The sequence below is a fragment of the Pollicipes pollicipes genome, unplaced genomic scaffold, assembly GCF_011947565.3.
Source record: "Pollicipes pollicipes isolate AB1234 unplaced genomic scaffold, Ppol_2.1 Scaffold_4002;HRSCAF=4701_pilon_pilon_pilon, whole genome shotgun sequence".
Classification (NCBI taxonomy): domain Eukaryota; kingdom Metazoa; phylum Arthropoda; class Thecostraca; order Pollicipedomorpha; family Pollicipedidae; genus Pollicipes; species Pollicipes pollicipes.
In genome coordinates this window covers 27,291,983-27,317,871 of record NW_023596420.1, presented here as the reverse complement: position 1 = coordinate 27,317,871, position 25,889 = coordinate 27,291,983, and the positions used below count along the sequence as shown (strand labels likewise).

At 60.2% G+C, this 25,889-nt stretch overlaps 1 protein-coding gene across 1 annotated transcript in view; it reads left to right on the top strand.

Annotated features, from left to right (window-relative positions):
• The first annotated feature begins 2,052 nt into the window (after positions 1-2,052).
• Positions 2,053-25,889, top strand: part of LOC119094309 (spectrin beta chain-like) — a 40,755-nt gene continuing 16,918 nt past the window's right edge. Inside the window, 19 exon segments of the mRNA XM_037217381.1 lie at positions 2,053-2,213; positions 12,805-12,973; positions 16,491-16,656; positions 17,633-17,763; positions 17,766-17,812; positions 18,438-18,726; positions 19,064-19,364; positions 19,601-19,729; positions 20,086-20,233; positions 20,761-20,924; positions 21,244-21,460; positions 21,830-21,964; positions 22,534-22,725; positions 22,979-23,424; positions 23,643-23,757; positions 24,187-24,384; positions 24,753-24,920; positions 25,266-25,427; positions 25,708-25,888. Of these exon segments, the coding sequence (XP_037073276.1) occupies positions 12,844-12,973; positions 16,491-16,656; positions 17,633-17,763; positions 17,766-17,812; positions 18,438-18,726; positions 19,064-19,364; positions 19,601-19,729; positions 20,086-20,233; positions 20,761-20,924; positions 21,244-21,460; positions 21,830-21,964; positions 22,534-22,725; positions 22,979-23,424; positions 23,643-23,757; positions 24,187-24,384; positions 24,753-24,920; positions 25,266-25,427; positions 25,708-25,888 (3,319 nt within the window). The 5' untranslated portion in view covers positions 2,053-2,213; positions 12,805-12,843.

Below are 25,889 nucleotides of genomic sequence, written 5' to 3'. Positions count from 1 at the left end.
TTGAAATTGAATTTGATTTTTTCTTTCTCTCTATCTTTACCTCTGCCTCTGCCTCTGCCTCTACCTCTGCCTCTCTGTCTTCCAACATTTAACGGTTTTCATGCGACGGGATATTTCTAAACTGTGCTTTTTCAGGTGACCTGCCCTTCGTGACCTGCTATGCATATGACCTAATTTGATCCGAGGCGTGGCTGTACGGCTGTGCGAGTACAGCTCTGCCTTCGGTTTTAGGTGGGCATCATCCAAATATAGCGCCATGTCAGTGACGGGCGTCACTTGATTCATTAAAACCACATGGGAATGCATGGTATCAATGAGTGTCCGGGGCTTGGCGATTTCTCTGTCATGTCCACGAACGGCTCAAATTGTGGTGGAAGGCAACGTTTGTTTTGTGGACGTGCATGTGATGCAGACCTGTTCTGTATTGCAGGCGTCACAGCCAGTTCAGCCCGTTCGGGAGAGCTGGAACCACGTCTGAAATGAATGTCGATGAATTGCGCTGTTGACGTGATAAGTTTTGGGACATGCTTACCAGCGGGTCAGTTTGGCGACGCCAGATAGACGGTGAACCGGGCATAAACCGCACCACAGTAGGGCTTGGCCTGCGCGCTTGGCGTCACAGGAAGGACGCTCTGTGCCTGGGTCACTCTGTGGAGGTATGTGACGTGATTTGCCTTGCGCAGATGCTCTTTATTTCCGATTGCGAACATAATGCAGTATGTGACGTGATGGATGGATTGGCGCAGAGACGGAATGCCCAAATCTAAGCGCCTCTCCTAACAAGAACGTAAAATAAATCAGTTCTCGCCGCCAACGAACCCACCGCCCGCTAGTCCGATCTAAGAGCTGAGACGGGCCACTCGTCCGATCTGACAGGGGCCACTTGTCCGATCTAACAGGGGCGACTCGTCCGATTTAACAGCTGAGACGGGCCAGTCGTCCGATGTAACAGCTGAGACGGGCCACTCGCCGATCTAACAGCCGAGACGGGCCACTCGTCCGATCTAACAGCTGAGACGGGCCACTCGTCCGATCTAACAGCTGAGATGGGCCACGCGTCCGATCTAACAGCTGAGATGGGTCACGCATCCGATCTAGCAGCTGAGATGGGCTACTCGTCCGATCTAAGAGCTGAGACGGGCCACTCGTTCGATCTAACAGGGGCCACTCGTCCGATCTAGCAGCTGAGACGGGCCAGTCGTCCGATCTAACAGCTGAGGCGGGCCACGCGTCCGATCTAACAGCTGGGACGGGCCACTCGTCCGATCTAACAGCTGAGACGGGCCACTCGTCCGATCTAACAGCTGCGACGGGCCACTCGTCCGATCTAACAGCTGAGACGGGCCACTCGTCCGATCTAACAGCTGAGATGGGCCACGCGTCCGATCTAACAGCTGAGGCGGGCCACGCGTCCGATCTAACAGCTGAGATGGGCCACGCGTCCGATCTAACAGCTGAGATGGGCCACGCGTCCGCCGCCGCTCTGGTTCGCACTTCGACCGTCTCCGGCCGGAAGTGCTTATGGTCCATCGACTGGGGTGGCAGTTAAATGTACCAGTTCATTTCCGTTTCGTGGCGAATCAAACATTTTGAAATTTGAAATTTTCCGCTCTAGAACTGTTTGGGTGCGTTACCACGAGGCGGTCCTTGAGCCTATATTTTTGTCTTGTGCCATATGCATCGTTTCCGCGTCCGTGTTGCGGGCGCCACCCCGGGTAGGCCACTCCACTAACAAGTCATCCCAGCTATTGGCGTGCATCAGTTGAGCGGCCTGCGGCTCCACCTCGCGCACGGCCGGCGATCACACGGACGCCGGTACTTTGGGCGGTGCCGCCCCCCCAACGGGGCCGGCGGTCGACCGAGCCGTGGGCCGGCCGGCGGGCGGGCTGGGACGCCGCGCCGCGCCGGGCGTCGGCTCTGCCGCTCTATCGACCGTCCCCGGCGCCCGTACACTCGCCGACATCGCGTCCGGGCGCGGCGACGCCGGCCGGGCGGCAGGCCACGCTGTCAGGGGCCGTACACAGCTGCCGTCGGCGCGGCGCGGCAAAGCGGTGCGGCGGGACTGGCCGAGGGAGGGCGGAGCCGCACCCGAGCCGAGCGCCGCCATCGGACGCCGCCGCCGCCCCCAGACGTCGCCCGGGAGTGGCCGTCGAGCAGCCGCCACAGTGAATCAGCGACGGAAATAGACGCGGCGCAGGCCGCCGGAGAAACCCGTGAGTTGACCCGATCAAGACGGGGCTGCGGGCTGGGAGCTTTTGAACAAGTGCTGAGTGTGGCGGTGGTGTCGGGGAGGCGGGTGTTGTGCCGCGAAGGGGTGTGCGGCCCCGGCGCGCCTCCACTCGCGCGCGTCCAGACGGATCCTCACGAGGTAAACCAGTGCTTGCCGGTGGTTTGGTCTGCCATCCCTGGGGTGGACGTCTCGCGATCGCTTGTCTCGTGTCACACAGGCGTGAGTCGTCGTCGTATGTTTTCGAATTGCTAATGGTTGTCAGGTCGCACCGGTTGCTCTATCGACCGTTTTCACCGGGTTCTAGTCGCCGCACGCGGCCGTTGCATCTGCTGCCCCGGCCGCCTCAACCCCTGCGGCGCGCGGGCGGGCTGAGACGAAAAGCCGGCTGGCCATAACCGGTCAGAGCTGCCATGAGGGGCTACCCCGTCCATAACCGAGCTCGGCGACACGAGACCGGACGGCGCCGTCTCGCCGCGGCCGCGCGTGATTCACCGCGCGACCCGTCTGGCACTGGCGGGTGGGTTAGAAGGTCGTCCCCCCACCACTGCTCCCTGGAGGTGGGCGTGTCGCCGGCGCGTTTAAATGGCCGCCGGCGCCGGCGGCGTCGGTGGCGTGTGGAGGGGAGCAGCGTCCCTGGGCCGGCGGTGAACGACCGGCGCCCACCTGTCTAACTGGGTCGGCATAGGTGCGGCGTGAGTGGTGAACAGTGCGGCGAGAGTGGCGCGCCGCGGCCTGACCGGGCGGCGCCAGTGGCCACTCGCAGACGGGCTTTATCGATGCCGCTGCCAGCGCTGTGCCCGACGCTTTGTGGACGGGCAATGGCGCCCCTTTTTCTCCGATCGTGTGGGACCCGGCCACCCTGGCTTCACTCGGCCCGGCACTGACGCCACGCGAGTCTGCATCAGAGAGGCCACGAGCGCCTCACAGCCAGGACGGCGTCGACGGCGTCTGTGACGGACAGGCTGTCTGTGCGCGGGTCCGCAGCGCTGGCCGGCCGGCGGGCGGCTCGATCCACGGTCACCGCTCCGCAGCATCAGGCGGCAGACACAGCCAGCAGCCAGCTGTCGTCAGCCAGCTGGGACCGATAGTACAGGAGCGGCACGAGTCGGCTGGGACCGGCTGTATTTGCGGATCTGGCTGCAGGTGGCCACGGAATGATGCGTTCACTGGTTGCCCAAATTCCGTGTGTTGGGGGAGGGGCTGCACAGGAGATCCGATTCAGTATTTCGGCAATGGAGCGACTGGCATGCTGAGGTTCTCCTGGAATTTGTTGTCGCGTGAAAATGAAGGTTTGGTGACCCGCTGTGGTGCCCTCTCAAAGGGGATGCTTCTGGAAGGAAAATTTTGGTTATGATTGCACAAATTTAAGGGTTTTACCGTACTTTCGCCGAACGGCGAAGAACGTGCCAATCCAGAATACTGTCGGGGTAGGAGGCACAGCGAACGCCTCGAGAAAATGAATGCTCGGGTGCCACGAAGTGATGGTTTTGGTGCTCCTCCGCCGAGTGAGCCGATCCAGGATTTCCATCACATGTCGTACACTCATGATCGCAGTCCCAAACTAGAATAAAGTGCCATGAATAAGGCGCAAGTCATCATATTTCGCCAGACATGGCCTGTTCAGGTAGGTGAGTTCGAAAATTGTATTTTATGATGATCGTTGAAATATAAGAAGACCTAGTAACTGAAAAACTCTAAACCTAATAAGAATCCGCAACGTTGGTGTTTTCCAGAAAATGCCATGCAAATGTTTAATACCGAGCGTTCGAGCGGGCTGGTCTAGCCTGCATTCTCAAACATTTAAAATTTACCCAAACGTGATTAATACCGACGAGATTACGGGTTGCTGATTATCCGGGAAGATCTACGGCAGAAAAAGGCATCCTTTGCTGGTTCAAATTGTCGAGGAAAAAAAACAACGCCAAGCAGCAACGCAGTGGTCGGGTGTGGCCAGTCCCCGTCGGCCCGTCGTGGAACTGACAAGAGATGGGCGGTGTGCCGAGCAAGTCTGGCCCACGGCGGCCTCGGGCTCGGCATCAGGCGTGTCGATGTTGATCTATCGTCGGTGCCGCAGCCGTCCCGCAGAGCGTTCCGGAGGCTCACAGGATTCCCAGCGCTTTCGGCTGAAGTCGCCGGGGACCCAGCTGTCCAGCGGCGGTTGGTCGGGGCGGCGCGCGCTGGAGAAGCCGGCTCGCCAGCCTGACGCCTCCCACAGACACGTTCTCTTGCTTGGTAGCACTTTTATGTTTCACTCCGTGCGGATGTCCTGTCTCCAAAGGGCTTTGTGCGGAGATTTATCATGGTGACAACTTTGACGCAAAGGCGTAAACTATTTAGGCGCATGTCGTGTCCATTCGCTGCTCGTCTGGCCTGTTTTCGTGAACTTTTCCATTCGTGGCGCTCATGGATCTGCCGGTCCGTGCCCGGGTCCGGCGGTGTCCGCGGCTCCGTGGCGCCCGGCGTCGGGTTCGTCCGAGCGTGTCTGACGCCGGTCCGCACTGTCACGATGTGTCGACGGCCGGCCGGCTGCGGTGTCCGCGCAGTACGGCGGCGCTGGTGCCAGCTCCGGGCGGGGCCAGCCACGACACCGCAGCCCCGTTGGTCACTGCATCGCTTGCAGCCAGACCCGAGACCCGGCCCAACGTGGGTCCATGGGTGAGTGTCGCTGTCGTGAAGGGAATCTTTTAACCTGTTCGCTTTTTGAACGGCCCTGCTCAAGTGTACGAGCCGGGAAAAGGCCAGTTTGACACAAACTTTTATTTCCAAGTAATTCATAAACCGAAATAAAACGTGTCAACAGAATTGCCTTATTTATGGTTCGAAGACGCATGCAGCTAGGATCAAATAGCGTGTGGCCGGATGGCTTCGCTGCATGGTACTACGGCAGGGGGTGCGGGCCGCCATAACTAGCGGACAAGACAGCTCTAATGAGCAGAATGTCCGAATAGTGTCTGCTGTGTCTGCTGGTAGGCACCGGGCGGACCGGCCGTCCGACCCTGCCGGCCTGCCGGCCGTAAGCACCGGCCGTCCGACCGTGTTACCCTGCGGGGATGTCGCGGTCTGTGGAGGCGCAGGTGGAGAGCGTGCAGTGTGCAGCTGCCGGCTCCGGCCCACCGAGTGATGCTCACCCTCAGACACCCGGGGCTTGTTTCGAGTGCCAGGTCAGACGGGCGGTCGCTGACCGGCCGGTCCCAGGTGGCGTGGCAGGAGGCGCCCCTGGCAGGACGTCACGGCCGGTGCCCCATGGCCGGGGCGCGGGGGGAGGACGGCCGGCGGCCGGGCGCCGCGGACGGCCGGCCGGCCCCGCGCGGCTGCTCGTTTGGTTTACACGAGGGCCGCTGAACAAACACTGACGGCACGCTGACCGTGCCGACCGGCGCGACTGCGACGGCGGAGCGTCGCCGGTGGGCGGGACTCCGCTGGGCTGGGAGCTTGGGTGGAGCTCCGACAGCGGTCGCTGTGACTGGGAGCTCGGGTGGAGCTCCGACAGCGACCGCTGTGGCTGGGAGCTCGGGCGGGGCTCCGACAGCGGCCGCTGTGGCTGGGAGCTCTGGCGGGGCTCCAACAGCCGCCGCTGTGGCTGAGAGCTCGGATGGAGCTCCGGCGGCAGCCACTGGGGCTGGGAGCTCGGGTGGAGCTCCGACGGCAGCCGCCGGGGCCGGGAGCTCGGGTGGAGCTCCGACAGCGGCCGCTGTGACTGGGAGCTCGCGTGGAGCCCCGACAGCGACCGCTGTGGCTGGGAGCTCGGGCGGGGCTCCGACGGCAGCCGCTGTGGCTGGGAGCTCGGGTGGGGCTCCGACAGCGGCCGCTGTGACTGGGAGTTCGGGTGGAGCTTCGACAGCGGCCGCTGTGGCTGGGAGCTCGGGTGGAGCTCCGACAGCGGCCGCCGGGGCGGGGAGTTCGGGTGGAGCTCCGACAGCGGCCGCTGTGGCTGGGAGCTCGGGTGGAGCTCCGACAGGGGCCGCCGGGGCTGGGAGCTCGGGTGGACCTCCGACAGCGGCCGTCGGGGCGGGGAGTTCGAAGCTGTGCCGGCCAGATAGCGCCAGTCATGCCTATTTGTATTAATGTCCGGACTGTATTGTCGCTCATTAATAGGGACGATTGAATGGGCCGGACAACGTTAAACAGGCCAGTGTTTTGGCTTGAGTGGATGGCACTGCTGCCAAGCAAGCAGCAAGGTCACGGATATGTTTTGTATACCCGGGAGCACCAGCTCCATTAGCTGAAAACGGCACTTCTGAAGTCGCTGGTGTGACGCTCCGCAATGCCCCCTTCTGCCCGGGCTTCGCACACGCCCCGAGTCGTACACGCCCTTCCCAGAGGTCACTGGCGCGTCGGGCCGCCGCCGTGTCGGACGGCACTCGAGCGCCGGATGGGAGTCCTATGGGGCGTGGCGCGGCCCGCCGACCTCAGGCGGCATACGGGGGGCATGCGAGTCGTCTGGAGCGTGGCGCGGCCCGCCGACCTCAGGTGGCATACGGGAGGCATGGGAGTCCTCTGGGGCGTGGCGCAGCCCGCCGACCTCAGGGGGCATGCGGCAGGCATGGGAGTCGTCTGGAGCGTGGCGCAGCCCGCCGACCTCAGGTGGCATGCGGGAGGCATGGGAGTCGTCTGGAGCGTGGCGCAGCCCGCCGACCTCAGGTGGCATACGGCAGGCATGGGAATCGTCTGGAGCGTGGCGCGGCCCGCCGACCTCAGGCGGCATACGGGAGGCATGGGAGTCGTCTGGAGCGTGGCGCAGCCCGCCGACCTCAGGCGGCATACGGGAGGCTAATTTGAGCTGGGCCAGCGCGCCGGCGCCGACTTCGATCGCGTATCAGCTGCTGCCGCGTCGTCGGCCCGGGCCGGCGGGCTGCTGGGCGGACTCGCCATCTGCCCTCCCACACCCCGCGCCTGACTGGGAAACAGCGGCGCATCGCGCGAAATGGATCACCACGTCGTGCTTTACCAGGGCATGCACCTCAATGACATTGGTCAAATATTTGTCACTTGAGCAGGCTGTTGGGAAGCACTGCTACTAAGAAGATAGTTGCACATATTCCTGTCCACATAGGCAAGCCACCATACAAATCAACGGGCGAAAATGCCCATAATTAGTGGTTAAAATGGCAAACATATTTGATTTGGGGCTGTGAAGAGTGACTCGCCTGAGTAGAGGGTGGTGTGCTGATTCGTCTGGCGCCGTTTTTAACCACCCTGCTAAGTGGAGGAATCAATTTCCCCATGCGTTCGAGAATTTTAGAGCACCAGGGTCCCATGCTTCGATTTCGCTCCGTCAATAATTTTATGATTGGTTCAGATGACGACGGAGAAGATGTCCCACAGAACTGTAAGAAGCAATGAGAAACGTCATCGATGACACCAAAAGGTGGGGCACCAAGCCGTAGATGGACTCACTTGCCACGTCGTCGTCGTCGTGCAGAAGCGACAGAACTGTTTCAGCGATGACGTCTTGCAAATGAGACCGTGAATTCTGAATGTTGCATTAGGTAACGTGATTGTAAACATCAAGCATGTGCCTGGATCCCCGAGATCTCATGTTCCCATTAGGTAACGTGATTCTGAACATCAAGCATGTGCCTGGATCCCCGAGATCTCATGTTCCCATTAACATCGAATCCCATGGGATTCTGGATCTACCCTCTAAGTCCGGTGACATGTCCGCTTGAGAGAGAATGGGAAGACGTCGGGGAGTGGGATTTTGTACCCACCTGGGGCGGCCGTAGCCTTTTTGGAAAAATGTGTGGGCAGAAACCTGTTACTTATTTAAATGGAACCAATTTATAACGAATCTAGAATGACTGCAAAGAAAACATAATTTAGATGCTGAAGTGGGTGTGCAGGTGGTTTCAAAGTGGGTGTGTTGGTGTGAAGGGTAGAACGAAAAACTACTTGCCAAGAGCACTTCCACTTCCCATTTTTGTTCTCTCTGGTTTTCGCCCACTCCAATGTCAAGTTTGGTGAAAAGAGTGATTTGTTCTATCTTTTTATCATTGATACTAACGCATACCCTGGTGCAAGGTCAAATTCGACAAAGATCACTGGGTCCATTTCAATTTGTCCGCGGTGTCAAATATCACCAAGTCCATCTCAGTTTGTCCCCGGTGTGGGTGACAAAGACACAAAAGTTGATCACGTGTTGACGGTCAGGGAATGCGTACTCATCATGAACCGCACCTGTAGGTAACTCCTACAGTACCTCGGCGTTATGACAGCAGTAACATCTGTATTTCCCATTAAGTCTCTGCACTGCTGCGCAAATTGAAACCTGGAATATCATTTTACTGAAGTGACAGCAGAATCCCGGATCCGAGATAATCTTTTGGCAGGAAAGATCCAATCTTTCGTAGCAGTCCTTGACAAAATTTAAGAAATTCCAAGCTACCAGACCTTCTCACACGATTTCAGAAGCATTCAGGAAATAAAAAGATCCGTCCATTAAGTTTAGAAAAAGGATACAAGATCCTGGAAGATCCTTGAATTTTTTTAGTGCTTAGGATTCCAAAGATCATGGATGCAGATCTTAGGGCATCTGATCCTCGGTGGTTCTGGGAATATTGGCACGTACCTGGTGGTAACCAGAGCTGCCAATTAGATTGCAATTTTTTTGAAATTTTACAAATTTCCAAAGTCCGGGCTGGAAATTGGAACATCAGGAGCAAACATCTTTGGAATTTTGGGACAGGGGATAACATTCTGTCGCGTTGTAAATTGGTATGTATGCCAACTAATGTGAGGCGGCTTGTTTTTAATATGGTTTTATTCTGGGACAGAACGAGTTGTTGATAGAACCTACTTAAAAACCAATGTTTTTTAATATGATATAGAAGGTTTCTTTCATCAAGGGCATCGATAGAAAGGACCGTCCGGCTGAGTTACCGTCGACAATCTCAGTGACAGGAAATCTTAGCGAACACCGATGTGAAATGCGAACTGTGATGTTTTCACGAAAGCCTGTGATACACATTTCTTACCTGCAATCGTTTTCTCTCTTTCGTGTTATTCCAGTGAGGGAGTAAAGCGACGCGAGTGCGACCGGGTTATTGGTTAAGGTATTGCTTATTATGTGTTATATATATATATATATATATATATATATATATATATATATATATATATATATATATATATATGGAGATTTATATAAATAAACTTGAAAGTTTTTAGTCAACACGGTTTTTTGGATACTTTTTGTGCAAACGGCTGGTCCAGTCTGGAGATTTTGGATTGAAGTTTGGACGAGAACTCTCAAAGATTTCGAAACAAGAGAGTAAACCCTGTCGTGAGTTCAGACTGCACGCCGCGAGTACGTCGGAATATTGCAGTGCAATGTGAAAACAATATGCATTAGGCGTTCGACTTTCAGAGCAGGATATTTCCGTTAAAAAACTGACTGACTGCTTTTTATAATGGTTTCAAACTTCGTGCACTGAAACAAAAATTTGAAGATAATTCTGCAAGAAGACAGAACGACCAAAGGTATCAAACTGACCCAAGTAACCAAACCACCCAAATAACAAAACCGACATTACTAAAACATTACAATTAGTGTGGTGGGGTTCGAATGAGGACAGCGTTCTGAATGTTCTGAGGCGTTTTTCTGTGGTATCACGCAAAATATGGGGTTTAAGAATATCCCCGGCCTGGTGGGGTCTGTCTGGTAGGATTGTCTTAGACCTGGTGGGATTTGGCAGGTAAGAGTATCCCGGCCTGGTGAGATCTGGCGGGTTAGAGTACCTCCGGCCTGGTGAGATCTGGCGGGTAAGAGTATCCTCGGCCTGGTTGGGGTCTGGCGGGTAAGAGTATCCCGGGATCATGGTAGAATCTTGCGGGCTAGAGTGTCTCCGGCCTGGTGAGATCTTGCGGGCTAGAGTGTCTCCGGCCTGGTGAGATCTGGCGGGTAAGAGTAATCCTCGGGCTGGTGGGATCTGCCGGTAAGAAGTATCCTCGGCGTGGTGGGATCTGGCGGGTAAAGAGCATCCTCGGGCTGGTGGGAATCTGGCGGGGTAAGAGGATACCTTGGCCGGGTGGGATCCTGGCGGGTAAAGAGTAATCCTCGGCGTGGGTGGGATGTTGGCGGTGTAAGAGTATCCCTGGCTTGTGGTATCTGGCGGGTAAGAGTAATCCTCGGGCTGGTGGGATCTGGCGGGTAAGAGGTAATCCTCGGGGCTGGTGGATCTGCCGGGTAAGAGTATCCTCGGGCCGTGTGGGATCTGGCGGGTAAGAGTATCCCCTTGGCTTGTGGGATCTGGCGGGTAAGAGTATCCTCGGGCTGGTGGGATCTGGCGGGTAAGAGTATCCCTGGCTTGTGGGATCTGCCGGGTAAGAGTATCCCTGACCTCGTGGGATCTGGCGAGTGACGTAAGGCCGATCAGGCAGCGTCCTTCAATCACGTAAATTACGTTGGTTTTTTAGATATATTTTTAACTAATTCGGAGTGATTGGAGCAAAGTCGTGTGTCCTGTCTGTACGTAACAATGATCACATTAATTTGTGTGATAAAAATGCACTTCGTATGGAACAGCCGATACATTCGTTACCACAATGAAGACATCCCATGCCTCGAGATCGGGGATGTAGGGCTGTGTGCATATGTGTGTGTAACGGGGTGGGGGTCAGAGAGTGGTTATGGTATAATTTTGGCAAAGTAAGGGTGTACATAGAAAGTGCATAAGAAAGCACAGTTATTCCCTGCGGTGCCCGCCCTTCCTGACAGGGTGAGAGGCAGGCGACGCCATATAGCCTCAGCAGCTGAGTGCGTCGTAAAGCCCCAATCACACACTCACAGAAAGCACAGTTCGGGGCACCCCTCCGTGCCATCCCAAAGTCGGACGCTCCAGCACTGAACGGAGCGCGTGAGCCTCCAGAGGAGCGGAAGGCGAGCTGTGTCAGAGAGGGCTGGCAGACGCACTCAGCGGCCCCGCGGCGCGTGGTACGGCCCGACGCCCTGCTGGCGGACAGCCGATACACCTGAACAGTGCAGCACCTGGCGACGACGGGCAGCACCTGGTCCGTACAGCTGTGTGGCGCCTGTCTCCACGCCGTACACGGCCTCCGGGGTCTCACCAGGGGCGGGATGTGGACCGAGCGGACGCTGCGCTGGGCTCGGTATTCAGTGTCGCTGTTTGCGGACGCTCCCATGCCTTTCATTTGGCGACCGTCATCCTGGGATCGATGACCCAGATTGCTCCTCCACGTAAGCGAGCGTCGAGAAGTTTTCAAATTAAGGCCTGAGTAGAGCGAGTTACAGCGTTCCTCGCTGACGATGAAATAGCGGACGGTATGCGAAAACACGAATAAATGCGGGGAATTACCAGGAGCATCCAACGTCAGGCAAACCCCGTGCAGGGCAGGAGATATTCATGTAGTCATATCAGTGGTTTAGAGCTTCCTGTCTGATGCGGGGTGCCACGTATGATACCAAACGCACGCTGCCTGGGTTTCCGGCCCTGGCGAACGGGTACGGTCCTGGGTTTAGCCGCTCGCGACAGCGCCCCATGTGGGGACAGTTGGCGAAGCCATGGGTGGTGTGTTCCTGTGCTGCCATCGTTACGCCATGGACAAATGCCCTTCACCTTCCTCCCGCTCGCATAATGACTTGATTTCTCCTCGGCCTGTGCGATGATACGGAGTCAGGTTGACACGACTCGATATGCGTATGATGCTCTGATGCGACCCGATCACTTGCGTGTAGGGTGCCAGTGCAACCGACATTGGCGGTGACCGTTGCCTACGGTTGTTAAGTTTCGACGCTGAAGGATTACCGTTATTACCGTGGCATCAGTTCTCATGGGGTGTTTGCCTGTACAGCTGCGCTGGGATATCCGCCTGGCTCGGCCATTTGCCATAGAACGGCGATCTAGCGGAGGAGCTGCGGAACATCGCGTGACCCGCATCAGCTGCGGTTGGACTGGTCAAGCTTTCCATTGCAACCGCATGAAACCGCATGAAACCACAAACCATTGCCTTGACTCGAGCGCGGGATGCAGGTGACAGAACGTTGGATATCTGCCAAATGGGCTCCCTGCAGGCTGTTATTGGCCGGCGACCATTTTACTTGCATTCCGCCGCTCGGCTCGGCAATAGACCACGGGGAGGGGGGGGGGGGGAAGGGGGGGCAGCAGTACACAGCAGTCATTCAAGTCAGGTGCTTCAGACGGGCGCGTGCCATCCCAGCCTGATCGGTGCGGGCGTGCGGCCGGGGCTCGGGGCGCGTTGTGGGGTGATGTGGCGGCGCCTCGCGGGCAGCCGCGCGCCCCCGCCAGCTGCCTGGCGGGTGCGCGGACTGAGCCGCAGCGCTGGTCCGTGCCAGCGTGTGGGCGGCGCGCGGCGCCCGCCGCCGGCCTGTTTGCGTTGATGACGCGGTCCAGGGTGTGGCAGGGGCTGAGAGGGGGACGCACTGCCAGGTGTGAGCGCGTCCTGGTTTTGAGGCGCAGCACTGTGCGGAGCTGGTAATCTCCGGCACACGTTTGCGGCTGGTGGCGTGGGCTGAAGGCGCTGGTCCGCAGTGGTGCGCCGCGGTGGTGTTAGCCCAGGACGCTTGTCCTGAAACGGCACCAATCTGGCTGTTGCAGACGTGCTGAGGCGGTCCCAACGGCGGCGACTCGGTCACCATGACGACGGACATCGGCGTGCCGCGATGGGATCCGGTCACCAACCAGGACATGGGCGACGAGATGGAGTACGACGGGGGCAACTCGTCCTCCCGCCTCTTCGAGCGCTCCCGCATCAAGGCGCTCGCAGGTAACCGCGGCGTTCAGCGACCACCTTCCGACCCGGTGCTGCGACACGGCTCGAAGGCTGTGACCGCTCTGTTGGAGATGCTGTGTCAGAGCCGTGTGCGTTCTGCTGCACCATCGCGATGCCGCGGGCAACTTATCCGAATTAGAAGACTTACCTCCCGCTGACGTTTGTTGTGCTGTGCGCTGTTTGTTGGACACAGCGCGGACTGCATGAAATGCGTGACGTCCCCGCCGTTCGCGGACCCGGTGGCAAGACAACGGCGGCGATCTCGGTCGGCTGCGCGCGGCGACGTCTGCCAGGAACGGCTTAGGTGGGGAGGTGACGTCAGACGCTGCCTCCGCCGCCCGGTGTGACATCAGACGCCGCCTCCGCCTCTGCCGCCACCGCCGCCGCTCGGCGCGGACGGCGTTCAGCTCAGACCAGCCGTGTGACGTCAGCGCCGCTGGCGGCCGTGGCCGATCGAACGCGGCCGGTGGCTGGGCGCGCGCGCTGCGGTCAACAAGCGGCTGGCTGGTGAGAGGCCGAGCTGGCGAGCGGCCCCGCTCGGGCCGCTGGGCGCGAGTCCGCGCGGTCACCGGCGCCCGTATCGCAGCGCGCTGCCCGCCCTATCTGGTTAGCGGCAGCCATGATAACGGCGACGCCGAAAGGCTTGGCGACTGCAGAGCGCTGCTGCCTTACGTGTACCGAATAGGGGCCAGTGCTGCGTCCCGGGCCCCTACCGGACTCCTGGGTTGGGCCTTACGACCCCACTGCAATGCGGCAGTTGCACAACCGCTCTACGGCGTAATCTGTGGACCAGCCCATGTGATTCATGTGTTCAAGGCATGCATTTCGGAGAGTTACACGTCAAATTCTGTGTTGGCATCGATGAACTCGGCACCAACCGAAGATTATTTCATTACTAAGCGCCGATCTTTTGACCGTTTCTGTATTGCCTAGAGAAGTCAGACTTCTTCAACGTGTCGGGTGAAGGTTTTCATGCACGACACGGTATGTACTTGCCGACCTTCGACGCGTGCCTTTCGATCTCGGCGGCGCCGTCAGTACCATGCCTGGTCCATGGACGCGAGAACGTGCGTTCGAGCCTGGGCCGGCCCAAAACTTCTGTACCAGTTCCGCATGGAATGTGATGAATTTCTTGCCACGGGCCGGTACCTGATGTAAATGTTTTGAAGTGTTTTATTTCCTTGACAGCTTTGCGCGCAACTTTGGGATATAACCTCCCCGTCAACTCGAATTCACTACTGTACCGTTAGGGTCACGCTACGTTCTGTTACAGGCTGCCAAATGTGCTAAGTTATGTTCTACCCCATACTTGAGCATCCAGTAGATCTTTATCATTATTATGACATTACGAACTTCGTTCTACCAGCTTCTAGTCCGGTGCACTGTCTGCGGGCCGCGGACGGGCGGCCGGCCACTCGTGAGGGGCGGCTTCGACAATCTCTGGTACCCCCTGAGAGTGCCAGTCTGACCGCGGACGTCATTGCAGCCATGCCTGATAATGGCCCAGTCGCCGGCGTTCGCGGGTCGAGCAAAGGCTAGATATAGTGCGATAGGATTGTTTGTCGTGGCGGCGCCCGAGCTGGCGGTTTTGCAGAGCGCAGAGCGCCGCCTGCGCTGTCACCAGCCGCAGCCCACGGCTGGTGACTGGGTGCGGCCAGAGCGTGGCCTCCTCAGCAGATGGCTCGCCTGGCGCGGGGGCTCAGCGTCGTAATTGAATGACGCGCCGACTGCGGAGGGCGATTGAATGAGTGCTGAGGGAAATGCATCAGATGGCAGCGGTGACGCGCGCAGCGGCGGCTCACTCGGGCGGCTGGACGGCCGTGACCGGCTCCGTGCGCGCGGACCTCGGCCTGGCGGGCCGGGCGAGCGGCGTCACCTGTCCAGCGGTCACGTCCGCCGGCGCCCACTGGCTGCTGATACGGCAGTAAAACAGCACGATAAGATGAGAAAATAAGCCACTCATGTGGCGGCCCCACTCTTATCCTATATGGTTACAGCTGCCACCACGTGCACTAAAACCACATGTTTACAGCCATCGATGACTCTGCGTTGGTAATGTTCTAGAGCCCGGCCGGTACTGCTCCCGCCGCCCACCATAGTGGTGTTGTGCGTCAGCAGTGCCGGGTCCGTACCGTTGTGCTCCTCTGTCGGCTGTGGCTGCGGGTCGGGCTCGCCGGGTCCCACCGAGTCCCGCCGGGTCCTGCCGGGTCCCGTTGGGTTCCGCCGGGTCCCGCCGGGTCCTCGCCTGGGGCTGGGCACATTGGCCCTGTCGGCCGGCTTCTGTGTTCTGGCTGGGCTGGGGGCGCGATCATCCTGTGTGCTTGCCGCAGAACGGAACCGAACAACGCTTTCCGGCTGCCCCCCCCCCCCTCCCCCCTCGGCCGCTCTCCGCTGTCTGTCTGGTGCTGGGAGTGAGCTGCAGCAGCAAAATGATAGTTTGCATGCAAAGATCGCAGCCAATATCCGAAACAGGAGACGGTCGGCGACGAGGCGTCGCCAGCCTGCTGAGCTGGTGCGGGGTGGGGGACAGACTCCGTCCGGACCGGACCGGCTGCGGGGCTCGCTGGCGTGGTGCGCTCGCTCTGTCTCCGGTGGCCTGCGGGCGGCACGCTCCGGAAAGCCGGACCGAGCCGTCTGGCGGGGCGGGGCCGCGCCGCCGGCCTGAAGCCTCAGGTGGACTGTGCGGTGTGGCCGCGCGGGCGGTGTCCCGCTGTCTGTGCCACACTGCGACTGGGCCCGACACTGTGCCGGCGCCGTCACTGGTGCCGGCTCCGCGCCGCCAGTCGTCTGTTTGCCTAGTCGGTATCAGGGAGTCTAAGCCGGCGCCGTCGCCTATCGCTCAGTCCGACGTGAGAGCGGCCGCCGCCGCTGTGGCGCGCTGGGTCCCCCGTGTCCGCTGTGTCCGCCGTGTCCGCCGTGTCCGCCCGATGGCCCGCGGACATGTGGGACGTGGACGACGTAAACAACATCTACGACCGAATCGTCGGCAGCCGTCGAGGTGCGTGCAGTGTGGCAAGTCTGGGTACAAGGTCGTGCGCCGGGCTGCGGCGCGCGGCGCGCGCTGGCAGCCTCGCCACGAGTGCGGGCGTGGTGACAGCGCGCCTTCCTCCGAGCGCGCGAACCCGATCGACTGCGATGCGGCGGCGGGGCTCCGGCGGCGCCCTGGTTGGCTGCTGTCGAGTCGGGTGTTCGGCCAGCGCTGTCGCCGCCGCCGTCGCCCCGCCCGCCCGCTGGCGTCTGCCGCGCCCGGGCCGGCGGGGGCGCGGCCTTGCGACGGCGGCCGTCAACTGAGCCGATCGATGGTCGGAAGTTGTCTGCCGCCGCCGGAATTCGGACGGCAGACGCGAGGCGGCGCCGAGCCTTCGATTCGCCACGTTGTGGTTGGTTGATTTCAAAATCGGACCGGGAAAAATGGCGTTTGTTTTTGTTGTGATGTTGCGTGCCTCCGTGGACACACCATATCGCGATCCATGTAAGCAGCCAACGCTGAGCGTTACTGGGTCTGTTTCAGGTGAACGAGAGAATGTGCAGAAGAAGACGTTCACCAAGTGGGTGAACTCGCACCTGGTGCGCGTGCAGTGTCGAACGGCCGACCTGTACACCGACCTGAGGGATGGCCGCTACCTGCTCAAGCTGCTGGAGGTGCTGTCGGGCGAGCGGCTGGTGAGTAGGGCCGCGTCGCCGGCGCGCCGCGTCTCGCGCCGGCCGCGTCCGGCCCTGGCCGCGCCCCGGCCCGCAAAGGCCCCGAAATAGAGCCGCCGCCGCCCCGATTGGCCGGTGACGTCACTGGCTCGGCACGGGAACCGGCGGCGTGTTCTGAACCGGCGCGAGCGTGCGGTCTTCACGCAGATTAGCACCTCCCTGCCTTCCACATCACCACATGATTAGTAGTCGTGTCGGCGTTTGCCTGGCATGCAACAGCTCCCGGACTGGCAGTGGACCGGCGAGGTTTTGCCTGGCCTGTTCTGCTGGGAGGGCTCTCCCGAGCGGGCATGGAATCGTCGCAGGAAAATTCCAGGCTCCGCCGTCCTGGTCAACGCTGCGGTCTGTTGGCTCGCTCATTGGACAGAGATGCGTAACACACTGTTGTTTTGTCTCCGAAAGATGTCTGTTATGGCATTGGTAATTACTTGTACTTTGGTGTAGAATGTATTTTAAGCTTTTCAACGCCCATCACCATGGTCACGCAAGCCGTATGTATACATGTTGCTTACAAATGTGCTGGATTTCCGCTGTCTTATGAATGCTGACGGTAACAGTATTTGTCGCCACTTGATCACTGTTTTGCCGTCACTTTGCTATTGTTTATCGTCCTTCTGCCTGTGTTTTTGGTCACTTTCTCACCACTTGTTTGTCTGGCGCTCACGAGAAGTGTATGTCTGAACCGGTGGATTATTGCAATAAAAACAACGGTGCGTCATTTACTCTAGTAGTGTCTTGGGGGCCTGAATATCCCAATTTGTTGTGGGCCTTTCATTTACAAATTACGCGGAAAGTTTCAATATCTTGTTGCTCCTGAGCCGTATTTTCTCTGCCCGCTTTCGCCCTTTGTGCAGCAGAGTAGAAGTGTGGGCTTGCAAGGGCAACTGGGCAAGTCGGCTTGCGTCTGTTGCGCGGGACCGACTCCTCACATTGGTCGTTTCCCTTCTGCAGCCCCCGCCCCACCAAGGGCAAGATGCGGATCCACTGCCTGGAGAACGTGGAGAAGGCGCTGCAGTTCCTGCGCGAGCAGCGCGTCCACCTGGAAAACCCTGGGCGCCCACGACGTGAGTGGCCTGACGGAACCCGCGTCTCACACTCGGCCTCATCTGGACCATCATCCTACGATTCCAGGTGCGCTCCATCGGCCGACAGCCGCGCTGTGGGGGTTAGAACGCCGAACCGCCTCCCCCTCCCACAGCAGCCCGCGCTGGTGGGGGATTGGAAGGCCGAACCGCCGTCCCCTTCCTCCCACAGCAGCCGCGCTGTGGGGGTTGAAGCCGAACCGCCTCCCACCTTACCACAGCAGCCGGCGCGGGGGGTGAGCCAGCCTCCCCTCCCACAGCAGCGGCGCTTGGGGGTTGAGCAGGCCCGAGCCGCCTCCCCCTCCCCCCACAGCAGCGCGCTGTGGGGGTTGGACCGACCGCTCCCCTCCACGCACGCGCTGTGGGGTTGGCCGACCCTCCCCCTCCCACAGCACGCAGCCGCGCTGTGGGGGTTGGAAGCCGAGCCGAACCGCCTCCCCTTCCTCCCAGCAGCGGCGCAGCCGTGGGGGTGGAAGCCGAGCCGCCTCCCCTTCCTCCCGTAGTGCCCGCGGAGCATACGCCTGAGTGGAGGAGCGGGAGTCCGCCTGTGTTGTTCAGCTGCGGTGCAGTGTTTAGTGTGTTACGCGCAGTGTGCAGCCATTTGTATGATGCTAAACGTCGTGCGCATGAAAAGGCAAGCTGCTCGCGTGTTAACGCCTTTGGCCGGCCGCCAGATCCAAGACATCACGATCGAGGAGACGGACTCGAAGGAGACGCGCTCGGCCAAGGACGCGCTGCTGCTCTGGTGCCAGATGAAGACGGCTGGCTACCACAACGTCAACATCCGCAACTTCACCACCTCCTGGCGCGACGGCCTCGCCTTCAACGCACTGATCCACAAGCACCGTGCCGACCTGATACAGTACGAGAAGCTGAGCAAGGCCAACCCGATGCACAACCTGAACAACGCCTTCAACGTGGCGGAGTCGCAGCTGGGCCTGACCAAGCTGCTCGACGCGGAGGGTGAGTGCGCCGGCCACGACGAGCCGCCTTGGCTGCCACCTTCGGCAGCGGCGGCAGTCAGCCGTCAGATGATGGGTGGTGCCAGTGTTGATGGGTGTGAGTCCGGTCTCCCCCAGAGGAAACGTACACTGCTGCTGGTCCCCACCAGGGTGGCGATACTTAAAATGGTAGAGGTCTTGGTATGTGACGCTGTTACCTTGATGCAACGACGTTGATCAATGTACGTGTTTTTGGGATGGGTGGCTGATGTAGCCGCTCCTGTTCACTCTACCCGTTGTTTTTCTTTCGACCCTCCTACTTTTCGTATGTCGCTGTGACCAATATGGGATTCCCGCAGACGTGTGCATGGAGCAGCCGGACGAGAAGTCCATCATCACCTACGTGGTCACCTACTACCACTACTTCTCCAAGATGCGCGCCGAAACGATCCAGTCCAAGCGTATCGGCAAGGTGGTCGGCACGCTGATGGACAACGACCACATGGTGCACGAGTACGAGAGCCTGACGTCGGAGCTGCTGCGCTGGATCCGGGAGACCATCGAGCAGCTGGGCCAGCGCCAGTTCGCCAACTCGCTGCGCGGCGTGCAGGAGCAGCTCGTCCAGTTCAACTCGTACCGCACCGTCGAGAAACCGCCCAAGTAAGTTGTGCGACCCGGCCCGGGCCGGCCCGGCTGCGTCGGGCGGGCCGCGAGCTGCCGCACTCATCTGGGCTGGCGCTCTCACGCAGTGATGGTGCTCATCCCTAACGCTGTTTGCGTCCTCTCGCGGCGTGGTGACTCAGCCCTGTGGGGTGCGTCGTGTGTGAACTGGTGGACTGGACCGGCCGGGGTTGGCTGGCCCGCTGGTGACGCCCGCCTCCGTGTGCCCCGTCCAGGTTCGTGGAGAAGGGCAACCTGGAGGTGCTGTTGTTCACCCTCAAATCGAAGATGCGCGCCAACAACCAGCGGCCATACACGCCGCGCGAGGGGCTCATGATCGCCGACATCAACCGGGCATGGGAGAAGTAAGTCTTTCGACGCCGACGGGATACGTCCGCTGAAGTGTGCAGGGGACTACACGGTGCAAACATTCTCGGCATACATTTCCAGTCGTAGATCGACTCGCGAGCTCAATGGAGTTAAGAGTTTGCCATAATAGCCGGGCCGTCTATTCTCGTCACCTAATGTTTCCTCGACGATGTGCACAGCATAGGCGGTGTGACCGCTTTTCCCCCTAATCTGCTAATCTCTGTCAGTTTCCCCATAATCCGCGGTGGACTGATATGTGCGAGCCGTCCTGGCTGTGACCGCGGCCTGACCCTGTTGGCGCTGTCGCGTTCGTACCCCGCCGTGCCGCCCGTCTGACGGCCGCCGTGCGCAGGCTGGAGAAGGCCGAGCACGAGCGCGAGCTGGCGCTGCGCGAGGAGCTGATCCGCCAGGAGAAGCTGGAGCAGCTGGCCGCCCGCTTCGACCGCAAGGCCGGCATGCGCGAGACCTGGCTGTCGGAGAACCAGCGTCTCGTTTCACAGGTCCGTGCGCCCGCCCCGCCTCGCCCCGGAGCAGACCGGGACGCACTAAGCAGCGTTCTCTGTTGACCAGCCTGTTATTCACGGGTGCCACGGTCCGAGATTATTGCTTAGTTGCGACATTGTGCTAAGGGTGATGCGATATGTTAAAGTAGTATTGCACTGGCCTGGGACAGAGCATGGTGGTTGGTGCGCTTGGTGGCATTTGTTTTAAAGCAATGTTCGATGGCGTATTATTTTCACCGGACTGCGATGTATTCAGCAGACGACTCAGCGCTGGCGCGGCGCGGTTGGTGATAGTACCAGCGACGCTGGTGGGCGCACGGCAGCGCTGGCGCGGCGCGGTTGGTGATAGTACCAGCGATGCTGGTGGGCGCACAGCAGCTCTATCGTGGCGCGATTTGTGGTGGTGCTAGCGGCTGGTGGGCGCACGGCAGCGCTATCGTGGCGCGATTTCTGGTGGGACGAGCGACTGGTGGTGTAAGGCAGCGCTGGGCGCCGCTGTTTTGACACGATGCTGTCTGCGGCAGGACAACTTCGGCTTCGACCTGACGGCCGTGGAGGCGTCCGCCAAGAAGCACGAGGCTATCGAAACCGACATTCTGGCGTACGAGGAGCGCGTGCTCGCCGTGGTGGCCGTGGCCGAGGAGCTGCAGACGGAGAACTACCACGACATCGAGCGTATCAACGCCAGGTACGGCCGGTTCGCGCGCCGTATTATGCTGAACAGCGCCTCACGGCTGGGGCTCCAGCTACCGGCTGGCACATGTGCTGCCATGTGCCCGTCCTGTCCTCCTCTCGGGCGTTAGTCTGCGATGCTGGGGTTCATGGTGTGACTGTCGGCTCCGGAGCCGGAGTCGAGTTCGCCCTGTTGACTTCCGGCAGCGGGGTGGTTCGTGTCCCGGTGTACAGACGTGTCAGCCCGGTATCAGTCCGGGTTCGCCCTTGTCTCGGTATACAGGCGTGTCAGCCCGGTACTCGGAGTCTGAGACTGGGTCTGGCCGCGTCGGCAGGAAGGACAATGTGCTGCGCCTGTGGAACTACCTGCTGGAGCTGCTGCGCGCCCGACGCATGCGCCTGGAGCTGAGCCTGCAGCTGCAGCAGAACTTCCAGGAGATGCTCTACATCCTGGACAGCATGGAGGAACACAAGATGCGGCTGCTCTCCGACGACTACGGCAAACACCTGATGGGCGTGGAGGACCTGCTCTCCAAGCACGCGCTGATCGAGGTGGGGCGCGGCCGGCGAGCAGCGCCGGCAGCCCACCGTCCCCTATCGCCGCTCACCAGCCGTTGGTTGCGGTAGACGCCACTCCGGCACGGCCCTCTGATGAAGCGTCTCTCCATCCGAGTGCTTCCTTTCGCCGAGCGATGAAGAATGTCAATACCGTCATCTGGTACAAGACTGGTTAGCGGTGTGAACGATACAAATTGCACGTCTAGTGACACAAATCTGGATTTCGATCTGGCTCCATCTCGCTGCTCGTCATGGCGCCTGTATGTACGCTAGTGATCAGACTGCTCGCTCGGCGTGCGGTGGCCGGGTGGTGCGGCGCGACTCCGCGTCGCCCTCTGACCCGTCCGTTGGCTGCGCCGGCAGGCCGACATCAACGTGCTGGGTGAGCGCGTCAAGACGGTGGTGCAGCACTCGCGCCGCTTCGTGGACGAGGAGACGGAGGAGGGCTACCGGCCTTGCGACCCTGCCATCGTGGTGGAGCGCGTCCAGCAGCTGGAGGTACGGCGGCGCCCCGGCCCCAGCGCACTCCGGCCGGGTTGGCTCGGGTGTTGGCCTTCTTAATGCAATGACTGGTTACGGTCATTCGGCGGCTACAGAGGCTGTGTGTTGACTGTCGTGGCATCAGTGCGGACCACTCCGAACTGTCAGATGCCTTCTCGCTTGCTCTGTGAAACATCATCCATTGTAATTATTCACGAGTGGTGACGACGCCAGCAAATCGTCTGGTACTGTCGCTGTTCTACGAATAATGTTTTACGACCGTTGCTTGTCATTTGCGTTGAGGCCCTCAGTCGATGTCAGTTTTGTTCCCACGCATCCGGGCAGTAAAAGTATCGATGTGTCAGCTATCGAACGTTGCGTTGGGTTTTCCTTCGAAGACATGATCGTGGCTGTGTGATTCCGAGTGGGTGACGTGACGAGCTGTCGCGACTGTGTGAGTCCGGTGACGCGAGCGCCTGCGTGTGACGCACCTTACGCTCGCGCGTGGACGGGTGCCGCACGGTCGTGGGATGCGTGCACTGGACGCGGCGCCGGTGCGGCCACTGACGGGGCGGGCGGCCGGCCAGGACGCGTACGCCGAGCTGGTGAAGCTGGCGCTGGAGCGTCGCTCGCGGCTGGAGGAGTCGCGCCAGCTGTGGCAGTTCTACTGGGACATGGCCGAGGAGGAGAACTACATCCGCGAGAAGGAGAACATCCTCAACGCCGCCCACATCGGCAACGACCTCGTCACCGTTCACATCCTGCTCGCCAAACACAAGGTGAGCACGTGGCCGTTGATCACCGAACCCCAGCGGGTTGCGCCTGGTCACAGGACGGCAGCAGCTGAGCTGACACCGCAGCTCCAGCTGGGCTTGCAGCAGCGGGGCGGCGCTGATGCGCCCTCCCGCCGGTGTGGAGTTGGGCTGAAGAGGCGGCGGTCAGAGCTGACAGGCAGCCGGGACGCGGTGTGCGGGTGTATGCCGACCGGGCCGAGCCTGGGACCCACTGACCGGCGGCTATGGCGACCGGCAGGCGCTGGAGGACGACCTGGCGGCGCACGAGTCGCAGCTGCTGGCCATCACCCAGGTGGGCGACGAGCTGGTCAACCAGGGACACTTCGGCGCCGACCGCATTCGCGGCCGCATCGACGAGATCGTCGACATGTGGAACCGGCTGAAGGAGCGGGCCGAGCGCCGCCGCCAGCAGCTGGAGCAGGCCATCGGCTACCACCAGTTCTTCGCCGACGCGGACGACGTCGACACCTGGATGCTGGACACGCTGCGCCTGGTGTCCTCGGACGACGTGGGCGGCGACGAGGGCGGCGTGCAGAACCTGCTGAAGAAGCACAAGGACGTGGACGACGACATGAAGAACTACCAGCAGACGATCGAGCAGCTGCGTGGCCAGTCTCAGGAGATCGGCCCCGAGTACCGCGAAAACCCCGAGGTCAAGGACCGCGTCGACAGCATCGACAACAGGTACCCGCGCGCACTGAGTCGTAGCCATCGGCGAGGGGCCAGCAGCCGACACCTAGCCAAACACACTATGTTCGTCTGTAGATCGCCATGAGTAGAAGTTGTCATCCTCTGGAAGGAGGCCTTACAGCTATGCACTGAGTTTTCCGCGACCACCAATCGTTGTGGTGCCGGCGCCTATGCTGTGGAAAAGCAGCAGTGGTTGTGCCCCTTGCCGCCAGGTACCGCGAGCTGAACGAGCTGGGACAGCTGCGTAAGCAGCGCCTGCTGGACGCCATGTCACTGTACAAGCTGTTCTCTGAGGCACAGCGCGTCGACCAGTGGATCACCGAGAAGGTAACGCGGTGCCAGCGTGTCCCAGGCAGCTGAGGCCTGAAGGGCTACTCACGAAAATCTCTGGGGCTATAGCGATTTGGTATATGTATGTCTCTGCAGAGACGTATCGATCTTGTTATATGTGTGTATCAGATCTCTCCAACTTAATGTGTTCACGAAATCATTACTATTGGCCGTATTCCTTGCTGATGGATATTGATATTTCCGGCTGCAAATGTTGTCAAAACAGTACATTGATCATCCAAACAAATTCGAAGTGAATCAAAGGTGGATCTGAATCCAGTGCACAATGAATCTGATGTGAATCAGATCTGAATGAATCAATGAATCTGAGTCCAATGACCAGAAGCCAGTAGTGTGTGTTGTGGAGCAGTGTGTGCCCTCGGGTCTGGCTCCGGTTGACCGCTGCCCCCCCCCCCCCCGCGGCAGGAGCGCATGCTCAACACCATGGTGCCGGGAGAGGGCAAGGACGTGGAAGACGTGGAGATCCTCAAGCACCAGTACGAGGGCTTCGACAACGAGATGAACGCCAACGCCAGCCGCGTGGGCGTGGTGAACCAGCTGGCCAAGCAGCTGCTGCAGGTGGAGCACCCCAACAGCGAGGAGATCGTGGCCAAGCAGAGCGAGGTGAGATCGGCGACGCCCCTCAGTCCGCGGCCTAACGCCGGCCCGACGGACGGGCGACGGCGGACCGTGGGTCCAGCCGTCCAGTCGACGAAACCCGGCTTTGAGCGCTGTGTGCTGGACAGCGCAAGGTTAGATCTAGTTCTGACAGTGCCGCTACACTGCAGTTCGTTTCACGTCAGCGGCTCAGCTGGCCGGTGTGGTCGTGGTGGTCTCGACTGTCCGTGGGCTCGTGATGGGCGTGGGTTGTGACGGTTGGCTCGGAAGCCTCAGCGCGAGCCGTGTGCGGGTCGTGGCCACCGGGACGCGTCGTGTCAGTGCACCACCGGCCGGCGATGCGCCTCTGACCGCCCCACCATACGTGTCCGCAGCTTAATGACAAGTGGTCGACGCTGCGTGAGAAGGCCGAACAGAAGAAGGAGGAGCTGGAGAGCGCGCACTCCTACCAGACGTTCCACATCGAGATCCGCGAGACAGTCAGCTGGATCGAGGAGAAGACCAAGCTGCTGCACCAGACCGAGGGGCTCGGCTCGGACCTGGTGCGTGCTGAGCCGGGCGAGCCCTGGCCTCGGTCAGGAGATGGCAGCCTTGCGCGCCAGCCTCCACACGCCCTCCCTATGTTCGTTGTGTCCGTGTGCGCGGTTCATGTAGGATACGACGAACATTTGTTGTATCCACTTTGTTTTCAAGGCCGGCGTCGATCGCGTAAGAAGTTGCCGTATAAAGTGCACACTAGTGGATTGTTGCGAGACCCGCGCGTGTTTCATTTGTGAGCGGCACCTTGAAGTGCGTGTGTTCGCCGGCCCGTGCTCGCCCCCGCGCTGGTGGCTCTGCCCCCGGATGCGCTGGCTGCTGGTGGCTGACCCCGACTCTGTGCCGGGCAGGCTGGCATCATGACGCTGCAGCGCAAGCTGAACGGCATGGAGCGTGACATCGCAGCCATCCAGGCCAAGCTGGACGACCTGGAGCGGGAGGCGCAGCGCATCGAGCAAGAGCGGCCGGACGAGGCGGCCGAGATCAGGCGCAACATCAGCCAGCTGCAGGAGGTACGGACGCGCTCCGCCGGCTGGCGGACCGCCGCCACCGCCGCTGTGACCCCCGACAGGCTCCGAGACGCTGCGGTCTGCCTGCTGACAGCGCAGTTATAGGTAGTTGTAGGTGTTGGTGCGTGGCAATGACAGTGCTCGGGGGGAGGACATTGCGGTGTGAGTGGGCTGTGTCGGTTGTCGGATTGGGCCGGGTTCGCGGGCTCCTTGCCAGTTACTGTTTTAGACGCGGCGTTGCTCGGATTGGTGCACGTCTTGACGCCGCGTGTCGGGTCGGCAGCCATGGAAGGAGATGACGGAGCTGCTGAAGGAGCGCTACTCCAAGCTGGAGGAGGCCGGCGACCTGCACCGCTTCCTGCGCGACCTGGACCACTTCTCGGCCTGGCTCACAAAGACTCAGACGGACGTGGCTTCGGAGGACATCCCGCAGTCGCTGCCCGAGGCTGAGCGCCTGCTGAGCCG